At 35.1% G+C, this 22,761-nt stretch overlaps 4 protein-coding genes across 5 annotated transcripts; 2 read left to right on the forward strand and 2 right to left on the reverse strand.

Annotated features, from left to right (window-relative positions):
- Window positions 1-6: 6 nt before the first annotated feature.
- On the reverse strand, window positions 7-4,624 carry LOC142980246 (uncharacterized). Its single transcript, XM_076125588.1, has 7 exons — window positions 4,279-4,624; window positions 3,942-4,125; window positions 3,661-3,848; window positions 3,370-3,573; window positions 3,003-3,293; window positions 2,716-2,911; window positions 7-2,628 (listed from the first exon to the last, which is right to left on the reverse strand). The coding sequence occupies exons 1-7, from the start codon at window positions 4,412-4,414 to the stop codon at window positions 480-482; spliced, it is 3,348 nt and encodes a 1,115-aa protein (XP_075981703.1). The 5' UTR covers window positions 4,415-4,624; the 3' UTR covers window positions 7-479.
- Window positions 4,625-4,906: 282 nt separating this feature from the next.
- Window positions 4,907-10,205, forward strand: Grip75 (gamma-tubulin complex component 4). The gene is made up of 12 exons (XM_076125197.1): window positions 4,907-5,049; window positions 5,152-5,284; window positions 5,367-5,661; window positions 5,921-6,092; window positions 6,416-6,624; window positions 6,831-6,957; window positions 7,192-7,348; window positions 7,637-7,777; window positions 8,103-8,277; window positions 8,652-8,853; window positions 9,146-9,309; window positions 9,637-10,205. Exons 1-12 carry the CDS (start codon window positions 4,990-4,992, stop codon window positions 9,797-9,799), a joined length of 1,998 nt encoding a protein of 665 aa, XP_075981312.1. The 5' UTR covers window positions 4,907-4,989; the 3' UTR covers window positions 9,800-10,205.
- Window positions 10,206-10,207: 2 nt separating this feature from the next.
- Window positions 10,208-12,393, reverse strand: Art8 (Arginine methyltransferase 8). The gene is made up of 6 exons (XM_076125198.1): window positions 12,209-12,393; window positions 11,895-12,131; window positions 11,613-11,806; window positions 11,204-11,415; window positions 10,653-10,884; window positions 10,208-10,424 (listed from the first exon to the last, which is right to left on the reverse strand). The coding sequence occupies exons 1-6, from the start codon at window positions 12,260-12,262 to the stop codon at window positions 10,226-10,228; spliced, it is 1,128 nt and encodes a 375-aa protein (XP_075981313.1). The 5' UTR covers window positions 12,263-12,393; the 3' UTR covers window positions 10,208-10,225.
- Window positions 12,394-12,552: 159 nt separating this feature from the next.
- On the forward strand, window positions 12,553-22,761 carry LOC142979859 (mitotic spindle assembly checkpoint protein MAD1-like). Of its 2 annotated transcripts, XM_076125071.1 has the most exons (15): window positions 12,553-12,802; window positions 12,883-13,055; window positions 13,257-13,445; window positions 13,787-13,945; window positions 14,382-14,576; window positions 14,968-15,150; window positions 15,576-15,749; window positions 15,986-16,128; window positions 16,648-16,811; window positions 17,145-17,284; window positions 17,775-17,852; window positions 18,057-18,175; window positions 18,632-18,730; window positions 19,090-19,301; window positions 20,672-22,761. In XM_076125071.1, the coding sequence occupies exons 1-14, from the start codon at window positions 12,661-12,663 to the stop codon at window positions 19,295-19,297; spliced, it is 2,166 nt and encodes a 721-aa protein (XP_075981186.1). In that variant the 5' UTR covers window positions 12,553-12,660; the 3' UTR covers window positions 19,298-19,301; window positions 20,672-22,761. The 2 variants fall into 2 exon arrangements, with proteins under 2 accessions (XP_075981186.1, XP_075981185.1); XM_076125070.1 differs by having other exon boundaries at window positions 19,090-22,761.

Genomic DNA, 22,761 nt, shown 5'->3' on the forward strand with positions numbered 1-22,761 from the left:
CATCCATATATTTATAGAATTTATTATGTGGGTATAATTAGAGACAAATAGTTTTAAAATTAAATATTGTGCACAATACTGGCTGAATTAAAATACTAAGGGCAAGATTTTCCTATTTCTAAGTTTCATAAAAAACAATCAATATATCACATTTCCACCAAAATACAATCATTGTTTCCTTTTAACTTGTAAGCGTATCTCGGCGCAATATTTGATGTTAATAATATCACATTATGGAAGACTATAATTATGGGCATTAGTAGTTACTATAAACTAACACGAGGAAGTCTTAACAAAGACGACATTTAAAATCAATGGCAATATTGAAATTAATGTAACTTATTTGTTGTAAAATATGACTACGCTCATCGTGAGATCCATGTTTATGTTGACTTCATTCCTTCTGGTGTTGTACAAATACAAAAAATATATTTATCTAGGAACAAAATATCCGCATAAAAGTAACTTACACCAATTTTTTACACTTTATGTCTTAGCTTAGTATTAAATTTAGGTGGGCTCAAAACTTGTTTCATAAAAAGCGACCGCTTTTCTTTTATATTTTTCGACATTATTAAATCACAACCGGCAGCAGCTGTGTCCAGATTTTCGCCGCTTTCAAAGGATGAGTTGTAATACTTATGCTTTCTTGGAATGGTGCTTACTCCTTGAGCAGCATCAAATTGGTTTTTAACATTTACGATATTGTTATCCATCTGAGCTTGACTAATATCACAGGAGCCATATAATATTTCTTCATCAGAGTTTAGGTTCAGTCGAGGCTCGAACCTTTCTCTTAATATGGAAAATTTACGTCTAGGTCTACTTCTCGTCGCTTTCTTTACATTTGATACTTTCGATGTCGATGAATTTACGACAGGCATAGACGTATCTTTCTGAATCAGCGATTGCAATGATGACGATATTTTATTTGAAGAACAATCTTCATTCAAATTGGTAGGTGCAGAGTTTTCAGACACTAGTTGCCACAAAAAGTCAATATCCTTGTTAGAGAGATCGTGTTGATTTTGTTCAGGCTTTATATTATTCCTCTTGTTTATATTGCTCGCATTCGATTTTTGACGTCGTTTCGTATTAGTATTTTTGCCGTAAGCTGCAACATTTTCACTACTGTGGCGATCTGAGGATGATGACGAAACACTTGAAACATTTAATTCTTTCTTCACTATGTCAAACTTAGTTCTGTGTGATTTGTTCATATTGTTTTCTTTTTCTGGCAAGGATTCCATGATGTTACTTGGGTCGAACTTTGAGGGTTCTTTCCATAGCGCTTGTTTTAAGTTGGTATCAATTTTGGCAGATGTATTAAATTGAGGTGAATCCCATAAATGTTCCCGTCTATGATATAAATTTCTCGGTGAGTTTGTAACTGTTGATTTACGTATTTCGTCTATCGTCGCTACAAGTGAGCTTTCGGAATTTAGTCGTTTCTTACTGGATGGCTCTATATCACCTAGATCGTCTAATTCTTCCATAATAGGTTCTAAATGATTAGGATCTTTGTTGACATCAGTCACACAAGGTTTAGCTAAGAATGTATCATCGTGGGAAACTAGCGTATTAGCATAATCTTCTTGATGTGTTCTATCAAACTTCACAAACACATTTGAGTAGGTATGAGGCTTTTTCGGAAAGGGTGGAGCTGCTAATATGGCATTTTTAAGGTCTTGTGATACGCAGCTACTTATTTCTGAACTTCCTGATGTTAATGTGTCCCGTCTTCGATCTCTTACCACGCTTCCATCGTGAAGCCAGTTCTCGATGTCAGAATACCCATTCCACGACCTTAAGCCCCATGCCTCTCTGGCAATATTTACGGCACAAATGTTCTCATAGTCGTGAACGGACAAAACTTCTGTGGGAGTGTCTAACTCACGAGGCTTAGAAGGGAATAGATCTGTTCCTACACCATTCTTATTCTTGTCCTTTTTGGCATACATTTCTTTTAGAATGTCTAAAGCTATTCTTTGAATATTTTCGATATCTGCGTCCTGGTTTCCCACTTTGATGTTCTTGAGTGCACTCAAACATAACTTTTGAACAATGTTTTCGTTAAATGTATTAATATCAGAGCTATTAATATCACTAAAACTTAAATCTAGATCCATATCGATTGAATCTGAGGAAGTCTTTTTGTTTGAACCATCCGTATCGTGGCTTATTTCGGAGCTGTCTGTTTTAATAATCTTCATGAAGTCTGCAGTAACCATGTTACACACATCCAGTTTTATATTTGCCAAGTCATCTCTAAGCGCATCTGAGGAACATATCCCTCGACGTTTGTGAAGATTTAAATTACTGGAAGTAATTTCATCTATTGAGCTTTCTATACTTTCCATAGACGTCAATTTCAACGTTAACTCTGTAGGGGAACATATAGCTCTCTTTTTATTGTTTTTATTCTTATGATCATCGTCCTGCATCATAGACTGTGGCGTATTCTCAATAGTGTAAAAATCTACACTGGAAACGTCCATACTATTATTACCGATAGGTGCTGATGTAAATGTAGGTGTTCCGGAACGGGCGATCCAGTGATCTAGTAGAAACTTTTTATCAGCGTTTTCACAGTCTTGCTTCGGGACTGGTTCGGTAGAAACTTCATGGCTGTGGACACAAAAAGAATAATATGAGAGATATGTATAAATCCGAGTCTTTCTATTGTTCATTATTAGTACATTATATTACATTTACCTGGAATTGGTATCAGCTGCTTCATTTTTACGTGCGCTTTTAAAAGAGCGCACGTGATTCAAACCGTGCTGGTTTTTATTATTCGACTGTTGTATTGAAACTTTGTTGTTTAACTCAATGTCGTCAGGCGCACTTTTCCATAATATCGGTCCCGTTGAATGAAAATATCTATAATATAATATCATGGACGAAATACCTGCAATACAAACATATAAAAAAACTCATAAAATCTAAATGGGTTCAAAATTCATTTATAAATCTTAGTTTTTGTGAAAAAAAATACTTACCAAATATAGTACCGAATATTATACATATAACCGCAGCAATAGACCACGGTTTCTTTTGTCTTTCCATGTCGGAAATTAATACATATAAAAACAAACTTCCGAAATTTTGAGATACCATCAATGTGTAGAATAGCAACAATCGGTAGCGCGTGTGGCCTTCTCGTAAATTGATATAACAGAAACAATATACAAAACCCATCACAACATTGTACAAAGTTTCTTCTATTTTATTAGGACAAAACGTCGTCTTTTGCATTACAATCCAGAAAGTCATTGCAGACCAATGTAATCCTGAAATGTTGATTTATTTATTAAAATACTGTCTTCACAAACCTGACAATAGAACACGAAATAATAAAATCCTCACCTAAAGGTATCAGTGTCCAAACACCGAAAATTATAGCAAATAATAAAACCCCTGGTATTCTTCCTATTAGCATACCAAAGTGCCAAAAAAGCTTCAAAAATAAGGCGGACCAATTAAAATTCTCATTAGAGAACGCTGTAATACTGTAAATATATGTCGAACATCCCCAAATAACGGACGCGATGGACGCAGTCAATGCGAAAACTGAAAAAATATAAATTAACGTTTCAATCAAACTTGTAAACGTACACCATACCAATAGAATATAATGCATTCATACTTGTTTGTTACCTTTTGTGTAATAATTTTCTTCTAATGTAACTATCGCATAAGTTTGCAATATAATTTGAGGCACAGTACCAATAAAAATGTATAAAAAGTGCAACAAACTCAAGTCATTTCTCTGTGACAATAATTTGTGTGTCTTGATAGACTCTAAGTTTTTGCAAACAAAAACTTTGCGCAAAAAAATAATATATCTGCAAATAAAAAATACACGTTAGTTTTACCTATTTTTTTTTCTGAAAGCTTCACGTAAAGTATAGTTTAAAGAAAATATGGTTTTAATTTACCTTTCCAATAAACCAACAAGGCATATGTGAGTTATCCAATGACGCACACTCGACTTTTGGTCGGTTATGAACCATCTCATAGAAAATATATTAATTAAAATATTCGGAGTAACTATAAAAATAAGAGTTCCAAGTGCCCAATATAGATGGCCATCTTTAGTATACTCTGCAAAAACGATTATATCTGAAACAAAAGACGTACAAAAAACTTAGGCAAAAGTTTTCGCAAATCACTTTAATCAAAACAAAAGCTTTTCATCAAAACCGGCGCTGATTCAAATATAACAGAAAAAAGTACACAAATTAAGTTTAAAAAATAAAAGCAAGAAATACTCACCTGTCGTTAGGTCAGCTAGTATAGTTACAAGTGATATAAAAACACACAATACATGAAATATACAAAAGTTTTCATCTTGATTGTTCGATGTTTTACTTTCTATGTTATGGTTTCCAAATCTACAAGCCTCCGCCATTCTAAAAAATCGTTCATAAACACATATTGCTTAGAAACAATAAAATGTATTCCTGTTTTATCAACACAGGTTTTATTTCATAAACTTTGCTTATTTCAAGTGTACAAGATTCATTACACAGTATCGAGACTACAGTACATAATGTACGTCAGATCTAACAAACCAATACAATCAATACTAGCTCGGTTCCGTAAGTCACAACGCAGCGTGGGCGCATATAGCAACTGTATCAAGATGTTTTTTTTTATCCCATAACTAGCTCCCGCGCCACAGATAACGCTACCTGATTTTTTTGACTAAACATATTTTAAACGATCGTAAAGGTTTACAATCACGTCGATTTTGTAGTAAACCAATCGTTTATTGATAATTTAAGCCCAATGAATACTCAGCATAGGATTTGTTCAACTTGTGTATTTTTCTTGTGACTCGACTAAGAGACCGATTGAAATACGCCATAATAAAATAAGTCTTACACACATCACTATTCGTACTGTAACTGTCATAAAAAAAAAACAAATAACAAAATTTCAATTCCCATTTCCAAAAACGTATAAATATTATATATAATTACTATGATTCATGACGCTTTACTTATTTTATGGGACTGTTCACAAGCTAAAACGGAGCAGGAAGTAATAACTCATGTTATAGATAACTTTTTAAATCATTAATTTATAAATAATGATTTAAAAAGTTATCTAATATATTCACGTACCTATTTTTTATTATTTCAGCACAATGCAGTTGCATATACCGAGATAGGTGATGCTGAAATATTTGAAAGAATCAATGAGATAGCCCGGAGTCATCATAGAATAAGACAGTATGTGGAGACTACTGGTTTTCGGGCCCGAAAGATTCATGCAGGTAGTCTTCGTAAAACTTTGATACACTGTTTCGAATTCAATAATAATCCGTGTAGTTGTTAAATAATAAATGTTAATTACAGCATCGGGTATAAAAATGTGTGGACTTTATTCACAAGCTCTCAGTGAAGGCATAGCTGAAGTTCTTCAATCATATAAGAAAACACTAATGGAGGTGGAAGGCTTAGTGATAGCCAATCATAACTACACCCTGTCGTTCGTGTACAGTCACGTTGTGTGTTACAGAGGGCTATTTAATACACTGAACAGGATTATAACAACTATTGAACAGAGGAGACTGACTGGTTGTCAGATATTGAGCTTAGTGAATCAGTACATACTTACTGGGAATGAAAAAGTACATGATGCTATTATAAGGTAACTTTTAGATAAACTTTATTGCTGTTTCTAATAGGTGCAAGACTTTCTGAGATAAAACAAGTGATTGGAATCTTGACCATGATGGTAGTAAGCAGGTCATATTATAACTAAACATTTTGTATAAAAAAGCAGCTAACAAGGAATCAAACCCATAATTAGAGTGAAACTTTATGAAACATTAAGTACTACAATGATTAAATATAGTTTTATTTCATTGATACTAATAAAAAATATTTTTTTAACAATATGTTTTCAGGATATTTGCCTGCATCAACAAAGTGTTTGTGAATCAGCTCTGCACCTGGTTATTGTATGGTGAGCTGAAGGATCCATACCAGGAGTTTTTCATAGTGAGCCAGGGATCTGACAGTGATACATTCCTGTCTTCACCATCAAATACCACTTGTGATAAGTCTCTTGTTTCTACTGTAAGTACTTAGAAACCATTCATTTTATAATTCTATCTATTATTTCTAATTGGTAATAGAAATATTGGTATTAGATCTATAAATTTTTTCATGGAATATCCATCACAATATTTAAAGTTAAATGGCTGTGAGAGAGTTTTCCATATTAATATATTTTTCCTTTTGTTATCCAACACAAATACACAAGTACAAATATACTGTTACACCCTTTTTTCCCATCTCTTGTAAGTTTACTTGTAATTGAGCTCTACTTTTCTTTAACAAAAATAACAGTCATTAAACATGCAGAATGTACAAAAGTTATGTATGTCCTTTTCTTCTAGCTTCAAGACACAACATTAGAATGTGGCTACAGTCTGAACGCCAACATGATTCCTTACTTTGTGCCTCTCTCTTTGGCACAAGAGGTACTTTTCATTGGTAGGACTGTCATACTCTTTGGTTTTGATCCTAAGAAAGTGAAGAAAAACAGCTCTTTTGTAGCTAATAGGAGTTTAATGCCTTTGCAGAAGTGTGGGATTGATTCAAGAAGGTAAGAACTCTATTGGTACATATGCATTGTATAAAAAATAATTTTCTCAAATCTTGCTACACAAATGCAGTCATATAAAATCTTCATATTATTGATATAATCAATAATCATATTATGTGATTTAGTTTCCTGCCTAACAATTATATGTTATTTACATAATTTACTATGTGAACTCTGTGATTATAATGCATAGCTTACTTCTTTAGGTTCACAATTTGGGAAGACAAGGAAGCAGAATTTCATGAGAAATTGCAAAAGTTGAAAAATCCTGATGTATTTGAAGTATGTAATCTGAGGGGTGTCATCCGAGAAATAAAGGAATGTGTCACTAAGGTAACTATTGCTTTCATTTCAGCGAATAAGAAAATTTGAATAATTAAGCATTTAATCCTAGCCTTATTTTTTTAACATAGTGCAGCAGCTGAACATCAATCACATGATTTTGTTTGACCTCCTATATACGCTCCACAGACAGACAGCTCCATAGCAGCTTCATATTTAAAGAAAATCCAGTTTGTAAACATTTTGTTCCACATAGAAGATGTTGACTGTTATAATTATTTTCAGCATTTATGGATGGTAGCTGTAGAGGAAGCCCAGCTTCTTCATGAACTAAGACTCATGAAAGACTTCTATCTGCTGGGGCGAGGGGAACTGTTCCTAGAACTATTGCGGCTAACTGCACACATGCTCGACAAACCTACCACTAGGACTTCCACTAGAGGTAAAAATGTCCTTTATAATTTATATTTTCCAGAATAATAACTTCAGTATGAATACAATTTGACTGCTATTAATAGTAACATGTTAATTTGTAGTTGCAGAAATTTGGATTGATGGTTCTTATTTTGTTATTTGTAACTAAACTAAAAGTAGTACAACTTTGATACTTAGCATAAAAATGTGTTGATGATTTTGGATTGCAATTGTAACATAAAAAGTTTTGTGGTAATAATCAAGAAGTATTAATTCTGTATGTTGATTTTAATATTATTTCTTTTTTAATTCTCAGATATGAACCATGCGTTCCAACTAGCGGCGCGAGCTGTATTCCTGAGCAACAACATGGATATAGAAAAGTTCAGTTTTGAGTTGCCCTACGTCAAGCCCAACATATCAGCGAACTCCTCCATCAATGATGATAGCAGTACTGGTATAAAACTTTCATTATAATATTATTATTTCATGAACACCAGTAGTTTATCAAAGATTTAGGATAAGCAAGTAGAAAAATATTGTGTGAGAAAAACTTTCACAACTAGGGTTAAATTTTCTTATTGAGCTTCAACTCATCAACGTATAGTAGATTTTTTGAAGAATCGATTATTTTTCGAGTCGTATTAGAGAATGTAAAATCTCATCCGTTCGTACGTCTACGTATACGCAGAGTGGACGTGGATTCTGCATATTTATAGGCCCATAAAAAACACGTACGCTTACTTCTACAAAATATAATCGTCCTTGATGCGTTTTTTCAGTGTCCGATGGCTGGTCCACTATAATTCTAAAGTATGACTTCAAATGGCCGTTACACCTGCTGTTCACGCCCGAGGTATTGGCTCGGTACAATGATATGTTCCGTCTTCTACTGAGGATCAAGAAAACTCAACATGATCTGCACTCGCTATGGAAAGCTTATAAACAATCTACTAGGTTAGTATTATGATCGAAATTCTGCTATAGTTCTAAAGATAGTCTTTCTTTTGAAGTTTTTGCACTATCGTGGCCTGTATGCATAATACTAAATTGCTAAACGTGTCTTAACCCTTTCTTTGTAAAATTCTCCTTGGTAGCACTCGTATACAATTTTTGCTAGAACTGTCACTTGTGACCCTTTGATAGCTAGATTTTTCAGGATTAGACCCTGAGCCAAGTAAGGTAATTTTCTGGTAGGAATTTTTCAGTAGCATTAAAGTCTAGAGAGAGTTTTGGTTAAGGACCCATATAATAGCTATACAGATATATATATAGCAATTATTGTGATTTTTATGTGAAAACATTATAAAGATTAATTTATTCCCTTTCAGTTTCTCAATGTGCCAACTACACAACAAGTTGATGTTCCTGATGGACAACTTGCAGCATTACATGCAGGCCGACGTGTTGGAGACCAACTTCTCGCGGTTCATGGACGCTGTCGACAAGACTAATGACTTCGAAAAACTTAAGAAAGCTCATGCTAATTTCTTAGCTGATATATTGAGTCAATCTTTTTTAACTGTTTCTTCAGTAAGTTGACATTTTATGGCTTGTTTATACATTTTAGAAGTAGCGTCTTGAGAGTAGCAAATTCGTGTACTATCAAAGTGTTGACGAAGGTATTATTAGCGTATACTTAAGATCGTAGATGTTTTGCGTGTACGTGCAAGTTCAATGTATAGGATAGAGTTGAAAACGCGATTAAAAGATAGTCGGATGACAAATCTGGCCACTAAAGTAATCTGGCTGAAATGTTAACTATTTTTGCAAAAACTACATACCTACATACAAATACTTAAAGCCATGCCTTTTAATTTTTTAGTCAGCAGACAGTGAATGTTCAGGCGACACGACAGAATCAATCAACAACCCGGTGTTTTGCAACATAATGGATTTACTCAAACTGTGCCACTCATTCTGTGGGATGAACGAGGCCGTTGAAGATAAGGAGGCAGAAGACTATTATATTAAGGGATACTCTGATAGGTAGGTTAAGAAAGTTCTCCAAGAGTAGGTACAATACCTCACCCGTTTGGTACGATCACAATCAGAACAAAAAATGTTTCTCCTGTGATTAAGGCAAGATTTCTGTACTTGCTTTTTAAAAATAAAGATTTTGTAAGCTGCTATTACAGTCAAATTATGAAAACGAAACGAAACGATCGTCGATCAATTTAAGGCTGTGGTTTAAGGTCTAAGATCGTGCACGTTACTTGCACGTTGTAACGTATTATATATATATTATATGTGCACGTACTAAGTTTACGTTACTTTATTAATAAATGTTAAAACTCTTCTGTACTACATTTTCAGGTTCAACAAGCTAGTAAAACAGTTAATGCAGCTGCTAGTATCATTACGTGATCGTCCGTGCGGCGTATACCTCGCGCGGTTGCTCATGAGACTGGACTACAACCGGTGGCTCAGTGGAGAAGCGCAACTAACACAGTCCGTAACAAACATGCTGCGATACTGAAAGAATATACTAACAACTACAAGCCTACTATGGTATAGTTACTAGGCATAATAAGTATCTGCATCGATTGACCTTAAAAATGCACAGCACAGCACTAGAAAAAAGAGGGAGCTTAAGGGAATTTTATATTCGGAAAAGTATTTATAATAGAAGGCACAAGAATGACATTTGACACAAAGATAGTCACAATAAACTTACTAAATACTCTGCCGAGGACGTACGGCGGTGGATTAATACGAGGCGAGTTTAACATCACATTTTTACCCAGTGTTCAGTGTTGCCAGACTAAGATTTTTCATAAATTCAACATGGTTCAAAATCGTTATTTTCTACTAATTGTAATTGTAGCAACGCATTTACTAACTGTTACTGTATTCATTGTTACTTGCCAATAAATAAAACTAATACTAAGATAAAATCTTTTATTTAACTGTCATCATCATCATCGTCTTCATCAATGGGTTCATCTTGTAGCACAGTTTTGTTGTCTGTTTGTTGACTTAATACATGGTCGGTGTGTTGCTTCAAGAATGTCTTGACTAGGATGCACTTGGTCATGTGACAGGAGCAGGGCTGTGGATGTTCTATCGCCTCTGGGTCTAACATTGTCATTTGGAGATTGTATCTGTGATAGAAAAAATCATAGAGATAGTAGTCTATTTTTAAAGTTCTACATAAGAAAGGATCTCATTTAAAAACCATAAAACAATCAGATCTTGTGTGATGCATAGCACTGATAATGAAATGCAAAAAAAAGAATCCATAATGGAACTAGAAAACAGAACTACTGGGATACACCCAAAAAAATATATTTAATATTATGACTCATTTTGTAGTTAAAGTAAATATTTACCTTCTGCCATTAAGTTGGTCTCTATTCATATCCAACTGAAATGCTATAGGCTCCCCTTCTTCAACATCTTGTTCCTGCGGGAACACTATGACAGTTTGTTTCCAGTGTGTTGGCGCACTTTTGGGACTTGTGTCTAACACGACGCGCCGGTCACCTCCTTCATCTGATGACTCGGGAAAGTTGCATTCAAACCATATGCATAGGCCTTGGTAGTTGCCACTTTTGCTTGCGCCTAAAAAATAAATCATTAATATTAGTGGTAAAGGTCACAATTCACTGTCAAACTAATAATATACCATGGCCTCTAGATCTGGATGCCCTGATGATATGTGAAATTGAATTCTTAAGCTCCTAAAAAATGGATCAATAAAACTTGACCAAGCTAGCTAATGTTTTTGAACCTAGAAGTCACACCTCATAGCCTTCTACAATGGTAAATCTACCATTTCTAATTAGAAACCTGCACATTACTGACACTAGCCAATCAAATATTTACAAAATATAAAATAATATGTACCTATATCAAAAAATATTTGACAAGTTAAACTTACCTACAACATGCTGTATGCTAAGTGATTCTATATCTTCAAGAGTAGTCTCCTTCATGTTAAGCCAGCAGAGTATGACCTCTTCTCCCAGCAAGTCTTCAGGCTGCAGTGTAAGGACTTCTGGCTTGTTTCCTTTGCTTGACCTGAGCTCTTTGGAGAATGATGACATTTTGACTCCGTAGATATTATTCCACTTTTGATATAATGATGGTACACTAAAATATAACACAAAATATTTGTCAAATTAACCAGTTATTTATAAGATATTAAAAAAAAAATGCTGACTTGTTTTTTTCATTAAATAAAGGCATTTAAAACTACAACAGCCAGTATAACTTGCACAACTTTGGCAGCAATAAAGATCCAGCCATATAAAAATATTGAAAGGGCTAATATGATTTTTTAATCTTACCTACATGGTGCTATATAGACAGCTGCACTCTCAGGAAACATGAGTCCATCTTCTTTGAGGAACTTATCTCTGGCTATCAGCACTGAGTCCAACATACCTTCATGCATAAGATAAAAGCCCATCCATTCTGAGACAAGAATGTCTACTTTGGAATAATTTGGCAGTATTACATCTTCCACTTTACTGTGAATTACCTACAAGTCGTACATAAATATTAGTATATATATATTTTGCATATTAAAATTATTTATCTTAATAGAAACTTTAAAAGTAAATATTTACCTCTATGACATTTTCAAAGTTATTCTCCTTGATTATTTCTTTAGCTAGTATAGCCAGGTTACTGGCTTCAACGGCGTAAACTTTCTTAGCACCAGCTTGTGCGCAGAATATAGACAGTATCCCAGTACCACAACCAACATCCATCACAATTTTGTCTTTAAAATATGACTTGTTGTTTAAAATTGCATTCTTATAAGCTAAGGTCCTTGGCTCATCTTCCAGCATCAACCTGTGAATCTGAGAACAATTTTATTACATGTTACGACAAATTTAAAAACAAATTAATAAAGTTTCAAACTATTATCGAGTATTACCTCCAAGTCTTCATAGCTGGAAAAGTATTCGTTTTGCACGCTATCGATTTCCATCTTTTTGTGTAAAGATGGTATAATATGCTTTGTGCACTTTTATATTTGGGTTACTTTTAAATTTATTGTTATTAGTTTTATTTTTGCAATACACGCAGTTAACCTCAAATTGCAATTGCGGTCTATTGACATTTTACTTTGACAGTTTGACAGCGGTCAAGCTAACGAGAGTATCAACCCAAAACTTTCTTATTTATTTTAGTCGATTTCTCGAACCTTTTTGATATCTGTGGTTTTAGTTCATTCAATTTAACGTCAATAAGCTTCCACCTTTTCTGTAATCTGTGGAAGTTAAGAGTGTAAAGAAATGCGTTGTGTATTTTCTAATAAATTATTTTGGAATTGATAATGGTTTTAGTTTGAATATAATATATAATTAATAACTGGCTAATAACAAAATGGCTCGCGAGGGAGACATGTCTTTGTTTAACGATGTCTTAGAACCGTTTCGGCGGGTGATTAACAATGACCCGCCGAAAGACAAACTTTCGGCTGCTTCTAAACTGAATTTTTCTGATAGTAATCAATCAATCAAAGAAGGTATGAATAAGGCATCTATTCTTGCATTTAGCAAGTACATTAATGATCATTCATTGTTTAATTCAGAGGTTTGATTCCAGGTTTGTCTAACCTAATATCTATGGGGAAAAGAAAGTCTAGTCTTGGTGCCTCTGACTTATGTACACCTGAAAAACGTGTCCGGACTGACTCCAACTCGACCCCAGTCTCTGTACCTCCATCTCCATGGGAAGTTAAAAAATTGAAGATTGATTTGATTGCTGCAAAAGCTCAGGTAAACATTGGTGTATCGTCTTTGCATGAAAAGATAGCTATTCTGTGTTATTAAACTTATGCACCTGATTTTATTCTTGTTCTCTCAAAGTTTTCTACATTTGGTAGCTTAGAAGCATTCAATTTTACCCTGAAAATTTTTGTTGAACTACTTAACAATGACTTTTATGGTTATGCATATTATATTCCTCTTACTTTTCAGATAACAAAGTTGGAGTCTCGTATCAACCACCAGCACACTATTAGGAAGGAGATGCAGATTCTGTTTGAGGAAGAGAAGGCGTCCCTTACAGATCAGCACAAGAGGGACGAGAAAGCCCTCTCTGATATGGAAGACAGGCTACAAGTTATCAGGAGGAGGGAACAGGAACTCAAAGATGAGTACACTGAGGTATGAATGTGAGGTCTGCTACAAAAATCTCCATACATATATCATCATATCAACCTCTTTTCAAATACTGCTAGAAAAACATATTTATTCCCACTATAACTAAAATGTGTGCTATCAATTTTGCTTTGACTCTTGTCAAGCCCACCATTCTCGTAAAATTGATAGTCCCCTAACCCCTAATGGCAAAGATCCCATTAGGGGTTAAATATGCACACTGGGGCCTAAATGGGTATACTATTACACCAAGCTGAATAGATTTGCACACTTTATACTGGACCATCCAACACTTTTTCTATTTGTGGCAAATAAATTGTATTGAATTATGATACACTTTTGCTCAGACTCTGAAACAACACAAGGAAAACAAAGCCCACTGGGACAAAGAGAAGGGAGAGCTGCTCAAACAAATAGCTGATTTGAAGGACAAACTGCTTGAAGCCAATGTAAGCAGCAAGGACCAAGTGTCCGAGATGAAGAAGGACATGGATGAACTGTTGCAGGTGACTGTAGTGTATACTTAGATGTATAACTTTGTTGTACTTTTCACATTCATTAATGCACTTAGTATCATTTTAAAGAGTTGTGACTATAAGCAATCTTAGTTTAAAAACTGGCAGCTACTGTTCTTAAAAACTGATTTAATTCTGAAATGATTTAAAAAAAATGTTATTCTAAGAATATTCATAGTTGGTTTCACCACTTAGGTAAAAATATTGGTTAGTACATCCAGAAGACAGGCAAATTTTTCATACATTTACTATTGAAGTAATAGCAAATGTATGAAAAATGTATCTATACTTATACAATAAAAGGGAATAAACTTGGCCCTGGAGTGTTTATTTACATCAGAATAACAAATTAATTATTAAGAAGAAATAAGATAAACTACAGTTGGTGCTCAAAACCTTAATACTTTAAATGTTATGTACTATACAGGCTCTTGAAGGTGCACAATCAGAGGTAGAAATGTTAAAAAAGGAGGTATCAAAACAGACAAGCAGGGCAGAACAGTGCACTACACTGAGAACTCAACTGGAGAAGCAAACCTTTGAGCTACAACAAGTCACTAACAAGCTCAAGGAGCTGGAGTATGAGAGAGACTCTTATAAAGACTGGCAACAGCAGGCTAAGGTATGATAAAGTACTTTTATTTCTCAATTGAGCTGATTTATAGAGTTACTCATTGGGCTAGGTGTCTATTGATAAGCAAATAGATGTTAATACTGTTATAGATCATATACCCACCAGAATTGTGGTGAAAGCAGTCACACTTTGTCAACTTAAGTTAATATATATTTTTCTAATAAAACATTCTAATTTCTTGCTAAAATATAGATTTGTTGTTCCTTGTTTCGAAATAGTGTTATGCGTCTATGTCTTTTACTGGTTTAAATAGTAAATTTGAGTAAAATATGCAGAGATATGTTCCCAGGAAGCTCATATCTCCTTTTTTGCGGTGCGTGTTACCCCTGAGGCAAAAAATAGTGAGTAATATATTATTATATTGTCTTTTGTTAAACAGACTGCGCAAAAACGCCTTTCAAACATGGCGGAACTAGAGGCTGAGGTGGGACGACTTCGTGCGACGGAGCGTTCGCTCAGAGACGCCGTGTGCAACAAACTGTTGCTGGAAGAACAGGTGCATCAGCTGCAGTCCAGGGTTGATGCCTTGCAGCCTGTGCAGCAGGAATTACATGAGGCTAAAGTAAGTCAATTAGTACTTTTTAATGTTATTGATGTGATTTTGTAAAGATATTTCAATGTAACATACCATTAATATAGATTAGTAAGACATTTTTTTAACCCATTAATGTTCCACTGCTGGGCAAGTGTCTTCCAGAATAAGGGAGTTAGTTAGTGTTAGTCCTTGAAAAAAATTTTGAAAACAGTTTTGATCATTGAAATCAGTTTTTTTGGTATTTTTACTTGACACGGAATGAGTCCTTGTGAACAATATTTATAAAAAATATCCCACAGGACGTAGGTGTAGACGTTGTGCGTATATGCGTGCACGTCGTACGCAGTTCCATTTGGTGACTAAATTCTGTTATAACTACATTACCTTTTATTAGCATTACTCTATTACGTACAGTCAACTTGTCCTAATGAGGTAAAATGTTGTGTGTCTAGGTGAAGATAGCCCGGCTGGAGTCGTCGCTGGACAAGTACACGGCGGTGGCTCGCGCGGCGGGCGTGGAGTCGGCGGGCGCGCTGGGCACCGCGCTGGACTCCGCGCTCAACACGCAGCTGTGCGCCACCGCCGCCACCTCACACGCGCACTCACAACTCGCACAACTCACTGAGGTACATTATCTGACTACCATCTAATTGAATTAAATAAAATTAAAACAGGTGATAATAAAACTATTTTAGTGAATTTCAAATGCACAAATTGCAAGTTCTTTTCACTTTCATTATGTTGCTTGAAAAACCTGTTATATCTTCTTCCTAGGATTCGAAATCCATAAACTTCAAATTATACAAACACATCAGATGTTAATGTTTTGTTATGATACTTAATATTTTTATTAATGTTGTAGGAAGTAGCTACTCTAAAGTTCGAGCGCGACAAGGCGACGGGCAAGCTGAACGATATTCAAACAGTCCGCAAGAACCAGGAGAGTCTTATCCACAGGTTGCACAAACGACTGCAGCTAGTCACGAGGGAGAGGGACAGCTACAGGTACTATTTATTTAAGATTAATTTGTATAAAAGTTTGAGCCTGTCTTTATCATTCTTTTTGATTTAATAAAGCTATAGTGTGTATTGATATCAGCAATACTTTGTTATTCTTATTTTACACAAGAGTTAAGATTTACCAGTTTTCTTGATATTTAATAGTTGTTTTCGAGAAAACATTTGCGACAATGGCCGCCTTTACACACACGCTCTAGCGTGCGGTCTTAGAAGCGTACCGGAAAGACGGTGCGCTCTTCGCTCACGGTTTTTTTCGCGGGGTTGTCAGATGAGAGTGGCGCGCGCTCTCTCCTTTTCTCTTGCACCCCCTTATTCGCGCGATTATCATTTCACGCGCGAAAGAGCGTGTGTGTAAAGGCACCTATTGTACGTATTTAAGGATCTACATACGTGTACGTTTGTTTGTTTACGTTCGTTACACTACAATTGCGATTCGTCCGGATTAACAATAATAGTGATAAGGAGTTGAAACAGTCTGTTGCTATTGAGTATGTAACTGTGCAGGCAGCAACTGGACTGCTACGAGAAGGAGCTGACGGTGACGCTGAGCGGCGAGGCGGGCGCCGGCAACGCGGCGCTGCTGGCGGCGCGCGTGGAGCAGCTGGAGAAGGCGCTGCAGGCCTACCGCGACCTGCTCAGCACCCACGACAGCGCCGCCACCACCAAGCGTAACGAATACCTTCTACTCTACTCTCTAGCACCGACACCGCTTGTGTACTCACTTTCAGCCCCATATAGTCAAGGATACACTAAGAAATAAATGTTCCACGAAATAGTGTTGACTTTGCTTGACGATTTTGTTTCATATATCTGAAAACATCGCGCGACTTGGCTACTTCTCACTGGTCTTTGACTATTTATCTTTATACCAAATTTAAAATTAAAATGGTTTTTAGCCCTGGAAATGTAATAGGCAGACAGACTTTCGCATATATAGTATTATTGTTGATATCTAATTTATATAACAGTTATATATTTTATTATAATTATGTGTCGTGTAGTGGTGGAGAGTGTCCGCGCGGAGTGCACGAAGTGGCGCGAGGAGGCGGAGGGCTTGCGGCGCGACGTGGCCAAGCTGCGGGCCCAGCGGGACGCGCTGCACCAGCAGCTCGAGAAGATCGCCGCGCAGGGACAAACCAAGGTGACCACCGCCACTGAAGATACTAACCTTTTATACTATTGATTTCTCATTGACAGTGAACAAGCATTTGAATCTCACACAAAATGGACGAAAGTCTTAACTTAAGACTACTTTGCAAGTTATATGTATTATATTATTATAAATAATTCGCATTTACTTACTTCTATCGATTGTGAAGCGTAAGACAGTTAACAGTTCTTTATAGTGAAGATATAGTTATTTATGTGTTAGGTAAAATGACGTCATTACGTGATAATAAAGTTATATTTACGTTTTCCTTATAGTGTTTTATTTGCGTTGAATACAAGTTAGAAAAATATTTTCGTTCAAGAATCAGGCAAACACCGACACTGAATGTTTGGTTTTGACGTTTGCGTTTATCTCTTGTCACGTATAGATGTCGTTTATTACAACATTTTCTTTACCGCACAAATCCCTGTATAAAACTTTTTTTAATATTTCGATTTACAATTTATGATTTTACTTGTAGGTGTTACATCTTGCTGATAACCCGGCCGCTGCAGCACATAAAGAAATGCAACAAGACTTAGCATCTGCTCAAGAGGAGGTAGGCTTTTTGTCGCCTTTTTAAGTACAATTTACTTCAATATTGGAGTTATATCAATGGCTAGAGCCAGACTCAATATCTTCATTTACGCATCAGTTGGCTCTAGACCTCATACATTTTGGATTTTAAACTTCTTTCAAATTCCCTCTGACCTTAAATGCCCTATCCAACTAATGTATTCAAATTATTGATAATGTTGTACAGATAAAAAGACTAAAGTCGGAGTTAGAGATGAACAGCTCGCCGGCGCTCAGGAACGTATCCTCAGATGAACTGCAGAAGATAATGGCGCAACTCGAGAGCAGCCGGATCAAGCTTAGACGGTATGTCGAAACCTATGTATATTCTGTGCTACTATGCATCATTCTATACTTTTACGACTTGAAGGTTTATATGGTGTTATTTTGTGATGTGTATGTAACACCTAACATATATCGCGTATCATTTTGGCGTAGTAAAATAGGGAATGAATGCGTCTTCAATAATGTAAAAAATATCCTCAATTACCAAATAAGAGTTTCTACTTATAATTTGCTTAAAGCTCGGCCGAAATACGCTTAAGTCAATTATATCACTTATGTCAGTTATAAATTCCTACCTGGTACCTACTTCTTGGATAATCTAAACAGTAATTTGGATTAAATTCTTTCTTAAACCGTAGGTCGTTTTGGGTTATGTCCTGCGTATACATTTTTCCGTACACGTGTACAAACACTACGTCACTTGCTATAACTTGAAGTGTATGTTCTTTTCCTAAGGGTATTTTTGTTATGTTTCAGGATGAAAGAAGAGTTCACGACGGCCTCACAAGAATACAGAGACGTAGTTTATATGCTGTTAGGTTATAAAATTGACAGAACTGGACTAAATAATTACAAGTAAGTGTCTCATTCTTCTACAATTATAAGTTTAGCATAACAGAGAAGACATTCATATTTATATTAACCTGTAGCTGTAAAATTTTTCAAGGTTTGCAAACATTAGTTGAAAAACGACCACCAATGTATTAGCATATTATTATTATTTCACTGCAGTAAATAGTAACTTTTCAGAGTACAGCTCTACAACTCCATTTAATCTACTCTTGAGTTTATTCCCTATAATTCATCCACCATTTCTACATGTGCCAGTATCATACACTTTTTAGCTGCTTATGTTGTCTATAAGTACAAGGACAAGTTTCTATCAATGATGAAAGATTATAACTAGCAATTCAAGCTATGTTTCTATATTCCAGATTGTCAAGTATGTACGCGGACGCGCCGGACGAGTACCTAACATTCACGTTAGTAGACGAAGGCATCGAGATGGTTCACACGGACTACTCCAGCACCCTCACCGACCTGGTGGACCTCCACCTGCACCAGAACCGCTCCATACCCATGTTCCTCAGCGGACTCACGCAGGAACTCTTCAATAGGACTACTATGCAACAAGAAAATTAAATACGTAAGATTATTTATACGATTTACTTTAGATATTGTATAGGCAAAATTGATCATTGTTGATGCTAATTCATGTTGTTTCCTACACATTCATTGGCATAGGTTATTTAATAAAACATTTTTGATATGACAAATCCTGATTAGTAGGTGTTGTAATGTATATCCGTATGTTTCTGTATTAGAGCAATTCGGTGCAATGTGTAGTAAAGATATGAAACATGTAATAACTATAGAATTTTCATGTTGTCTGACAAACATAATATTAATAACATAAACATTTCCAACAGTATCCATTTTGTCTATACAATATCAATAAATAAACTCTGTCTGTATTATATTAAGTTTTGACTTAAGTGGTAATTCACAAAATATAGCCTATAGGTGTTTTGAGAATAGTGACGCCTAGATTTTAAACATTGAAATAAACCTTACGATAAAAATACGCTATGATAAAGCATGCGATTACTACCTTGTGGGTGCGATAAAGAAAGAATAGGATACATATAATGTTTTAAATAAAAGAGTGGCATTTTCTTCCCAGACGTATCAGTGTTAGTCTTTTCAAAGTTATACGAACGTGCACGTACGCATACGTTCCAAACGATTACTCATTCGCGTTGTTCTGTTAATATGAGGTCATACACGGAAATTACAGCAATCAAGGCGGCCTAAGACCTGCTTTATTTGCTGAACTAGTAAAAAAGAAAAATGTATGATCGCGTTTATTCCCCTGCAATGCGAAAGTATATAAACATACTTATTAATACGCCCATAAGCGTCAGAGTACTTTACGGTAATAGTGGGTAAATAATGAACTTTGTTACATTATATTCCATTTCAACTCGATTATTTACCACCAGTTGCTGTAAAATTTCAGTTACTAATTTTTTTCCTATTATATCAAAAGGGTGTATTTATGACATCATATTTGTTAGACTTGAAGGAGTATGGAACCCGAAGTGAACTTGGATATACAAACAGTTATTTTAAAGTAATTATAAATAGGAATATACCTATCTAGTGTAAATAATCACAGATCAACATTTCGTTGTGGCAGTGTTCTTTCTAACTCTAAATATAAATATAAAAATCTGCTACGCGTTATGTGCTGAAACTATATTGTACATTGGTTTCTTTGGCCCCAGATAGATGGCGTACTCAAAAATTGTGTACGTTGATTTCAAATAAAATATTTCCAGTACGTGCACAGAAAGCGTAGCGAATGTTTTAATTAGAATAATATTAAGTTAAGTAATTAAGAAAAGTAAATTGTAAGTAGTTAATTTTAAAGAAAGTTCGTATACCACAAAACCTTCTAAAAATAGTAATAAAAATATAGATATTTAAATTAATTGATTTTTATATGGTACTCAGGTGCCGTTCCTCGAGCCGCGGTGGATATAATCGGTTCAATAGCATTCATTGCGCCGGCTACAGAGAGTCGGTTTGTAATATAATTTATTTCAATGGGTTACGTACCTCTTACGCGTTTATTGTGATCTAGTGTTGATAGATATTGTAAACGTTTTGATGATGATTCTCAATACAAAAAGCGGAAGGCTAGATATTATAGTCGGATGGTTTTTTACTCGGTTTTCTTCTTATCGTATGGTTAGTGGTCAACCGAGTGTCAATGTTGTTCAAGCCGCCCGAAGGCCTTTGACGTGGCTTAACGACTGTTATCTTATTTGACAACAACCGGGACCAACTTTCACGTGCCCTCCGAAGCACGGTTATGCCCAGTTCAAATACCACTACTGGGTCACCCATCTATGGTATGACCGCGCCAGGATTTGCTAAACCCACAGATCGTTTGCCAACTGGTGAGCGCATCTACCTATGGGCGGCTCGATCGAGGTACTAAGTTTTATTTATTTTATCGCATGGATAGTGGTCAACCTACTGTCAAAGTAGTTCAAGCCGCCCGAAAGGCATTAATTGTATTTATCTTGGTAGACAACAACCGGGCCGGACTTTTCTCGTGCAGATCAAATACCACTATCTACCCTATCTGAAGAATGTCCACGCCAAGGGTTGCTTAATCCATCGATCGTAACCGGCAAGCGCAACTGCCTTAAATAGTTTAGTACCCTTTGAGGGGCTCATAGTGAAATAGAATAAAATGGTCTAAGTCAGTGGTTCCCAACCAGTTGTCCGAGGACCACTAGTGGTCCGTGGAAGTCAAAATTATATGGTCCGCGAATTAATTAAAAATTAATCATTTTCTGGATGATTATTACACTTTATTTTTGATATGCTTACGAAGTGGTCCCTGCTAGCAAGAATAATATAAACGTGGTCCCGGACTAAGAAAAGGTTGGGAACCCCTGGACCTAAGTAAATGTGAAGTCTATCGTTTAAGACCTTTGCCCACCAGTGAGGTAGAGTATAAACAACGCTTTTTGTATTGAGAACGTCATTAAAACTACTCCATTTACTAGTAAATATATAAATTGTTAAGCAAGTATTTACATTCAATAATTTAATAGATGTTTTTTCTGCGTTGTGTACATTTTGCAATTGGTTGTTTTTTTACACTTTAATACTATAAACATATTATTAAGTCATTGGTAACCTGGGAAAAACAGTAACACTTTCTTGATTTAATACGTTACTTTTGATTCCTTTTGCGTGTTATGCTATGCAATTAAAGTGAGGAACAAAATACGTTAAATTAGTGAGGATTATCTACAATTAATTCAAACTTAAAATGATAGATTTTAAGTTTGAATTAATTAATATTAATATTATTGTATGAACCACATTGTAAATGATTTGAAGATTAAAAAGAGTGTCTGTAAGTTTCGCGTTAGCTCTTCTCATAAGGCTCTACCCCCTTTCAGAGCTGGTGGTAGATAGTACACCTTAAGACTATCATAAGTGTCAACACTGACCTAAGTGATTAATTTTGTTATTGAATTAAAGAAATACTGACTTAATATTGTTCTATACGATATTGAATAAAATAAAAATTCTAGATAGAATTCATTTTCATATGAAACCTACTTTGGATATTCCATCCAACATTAGTGTAATCGTAAGTCTCCTCTATGCGTACACGTGCATTATAGTAGGTATAACTAGTTTTTGATTCTTATTGGTGTCCACCAATCATCAATTGCAATCGATGTATGAATAAGTAATACGTTATTTTTATTTCTAAGCAACAACTAAGTCTATCCTTGCATAAATTATATATTTACAAGTAGCACACTTCTTATACACAAGTTTCCTAGTTACTTTTAGTTATTATATAGCATTTTGATTTTTCGAATAAGTCATATTATCCTTTGTTAATAAGTTTAATATACATTTATGTTTAAGTTTGTATAATAAATCCATAATTGCCCATTTTTTGTAATACACGAAATAAAAATGTTTTGTATTTGATTGACATTCCTGTAATCTCAATTTTAAGGTGGTGAGTGACTCATTGTTTACATAGTAAATTTCTTTAGTATCAA

This window comes from Anticarsia gemmatalis, chromosome 17, assembly GCF_050436995.1.
Source record: "Anticarsia gemmatalis isolate Benzon Research Colony breed Stoneville strain chromosome 17, ilAntGemm2 primary, whole genome shotgun sequence".
NCBI classification, from domain to species: Eukaryota; Metazoa; Arthropoda; class Insecta; order Lepidoptera; family Erebidae; genus Anticarsia; species Anticarsia gemmatalis.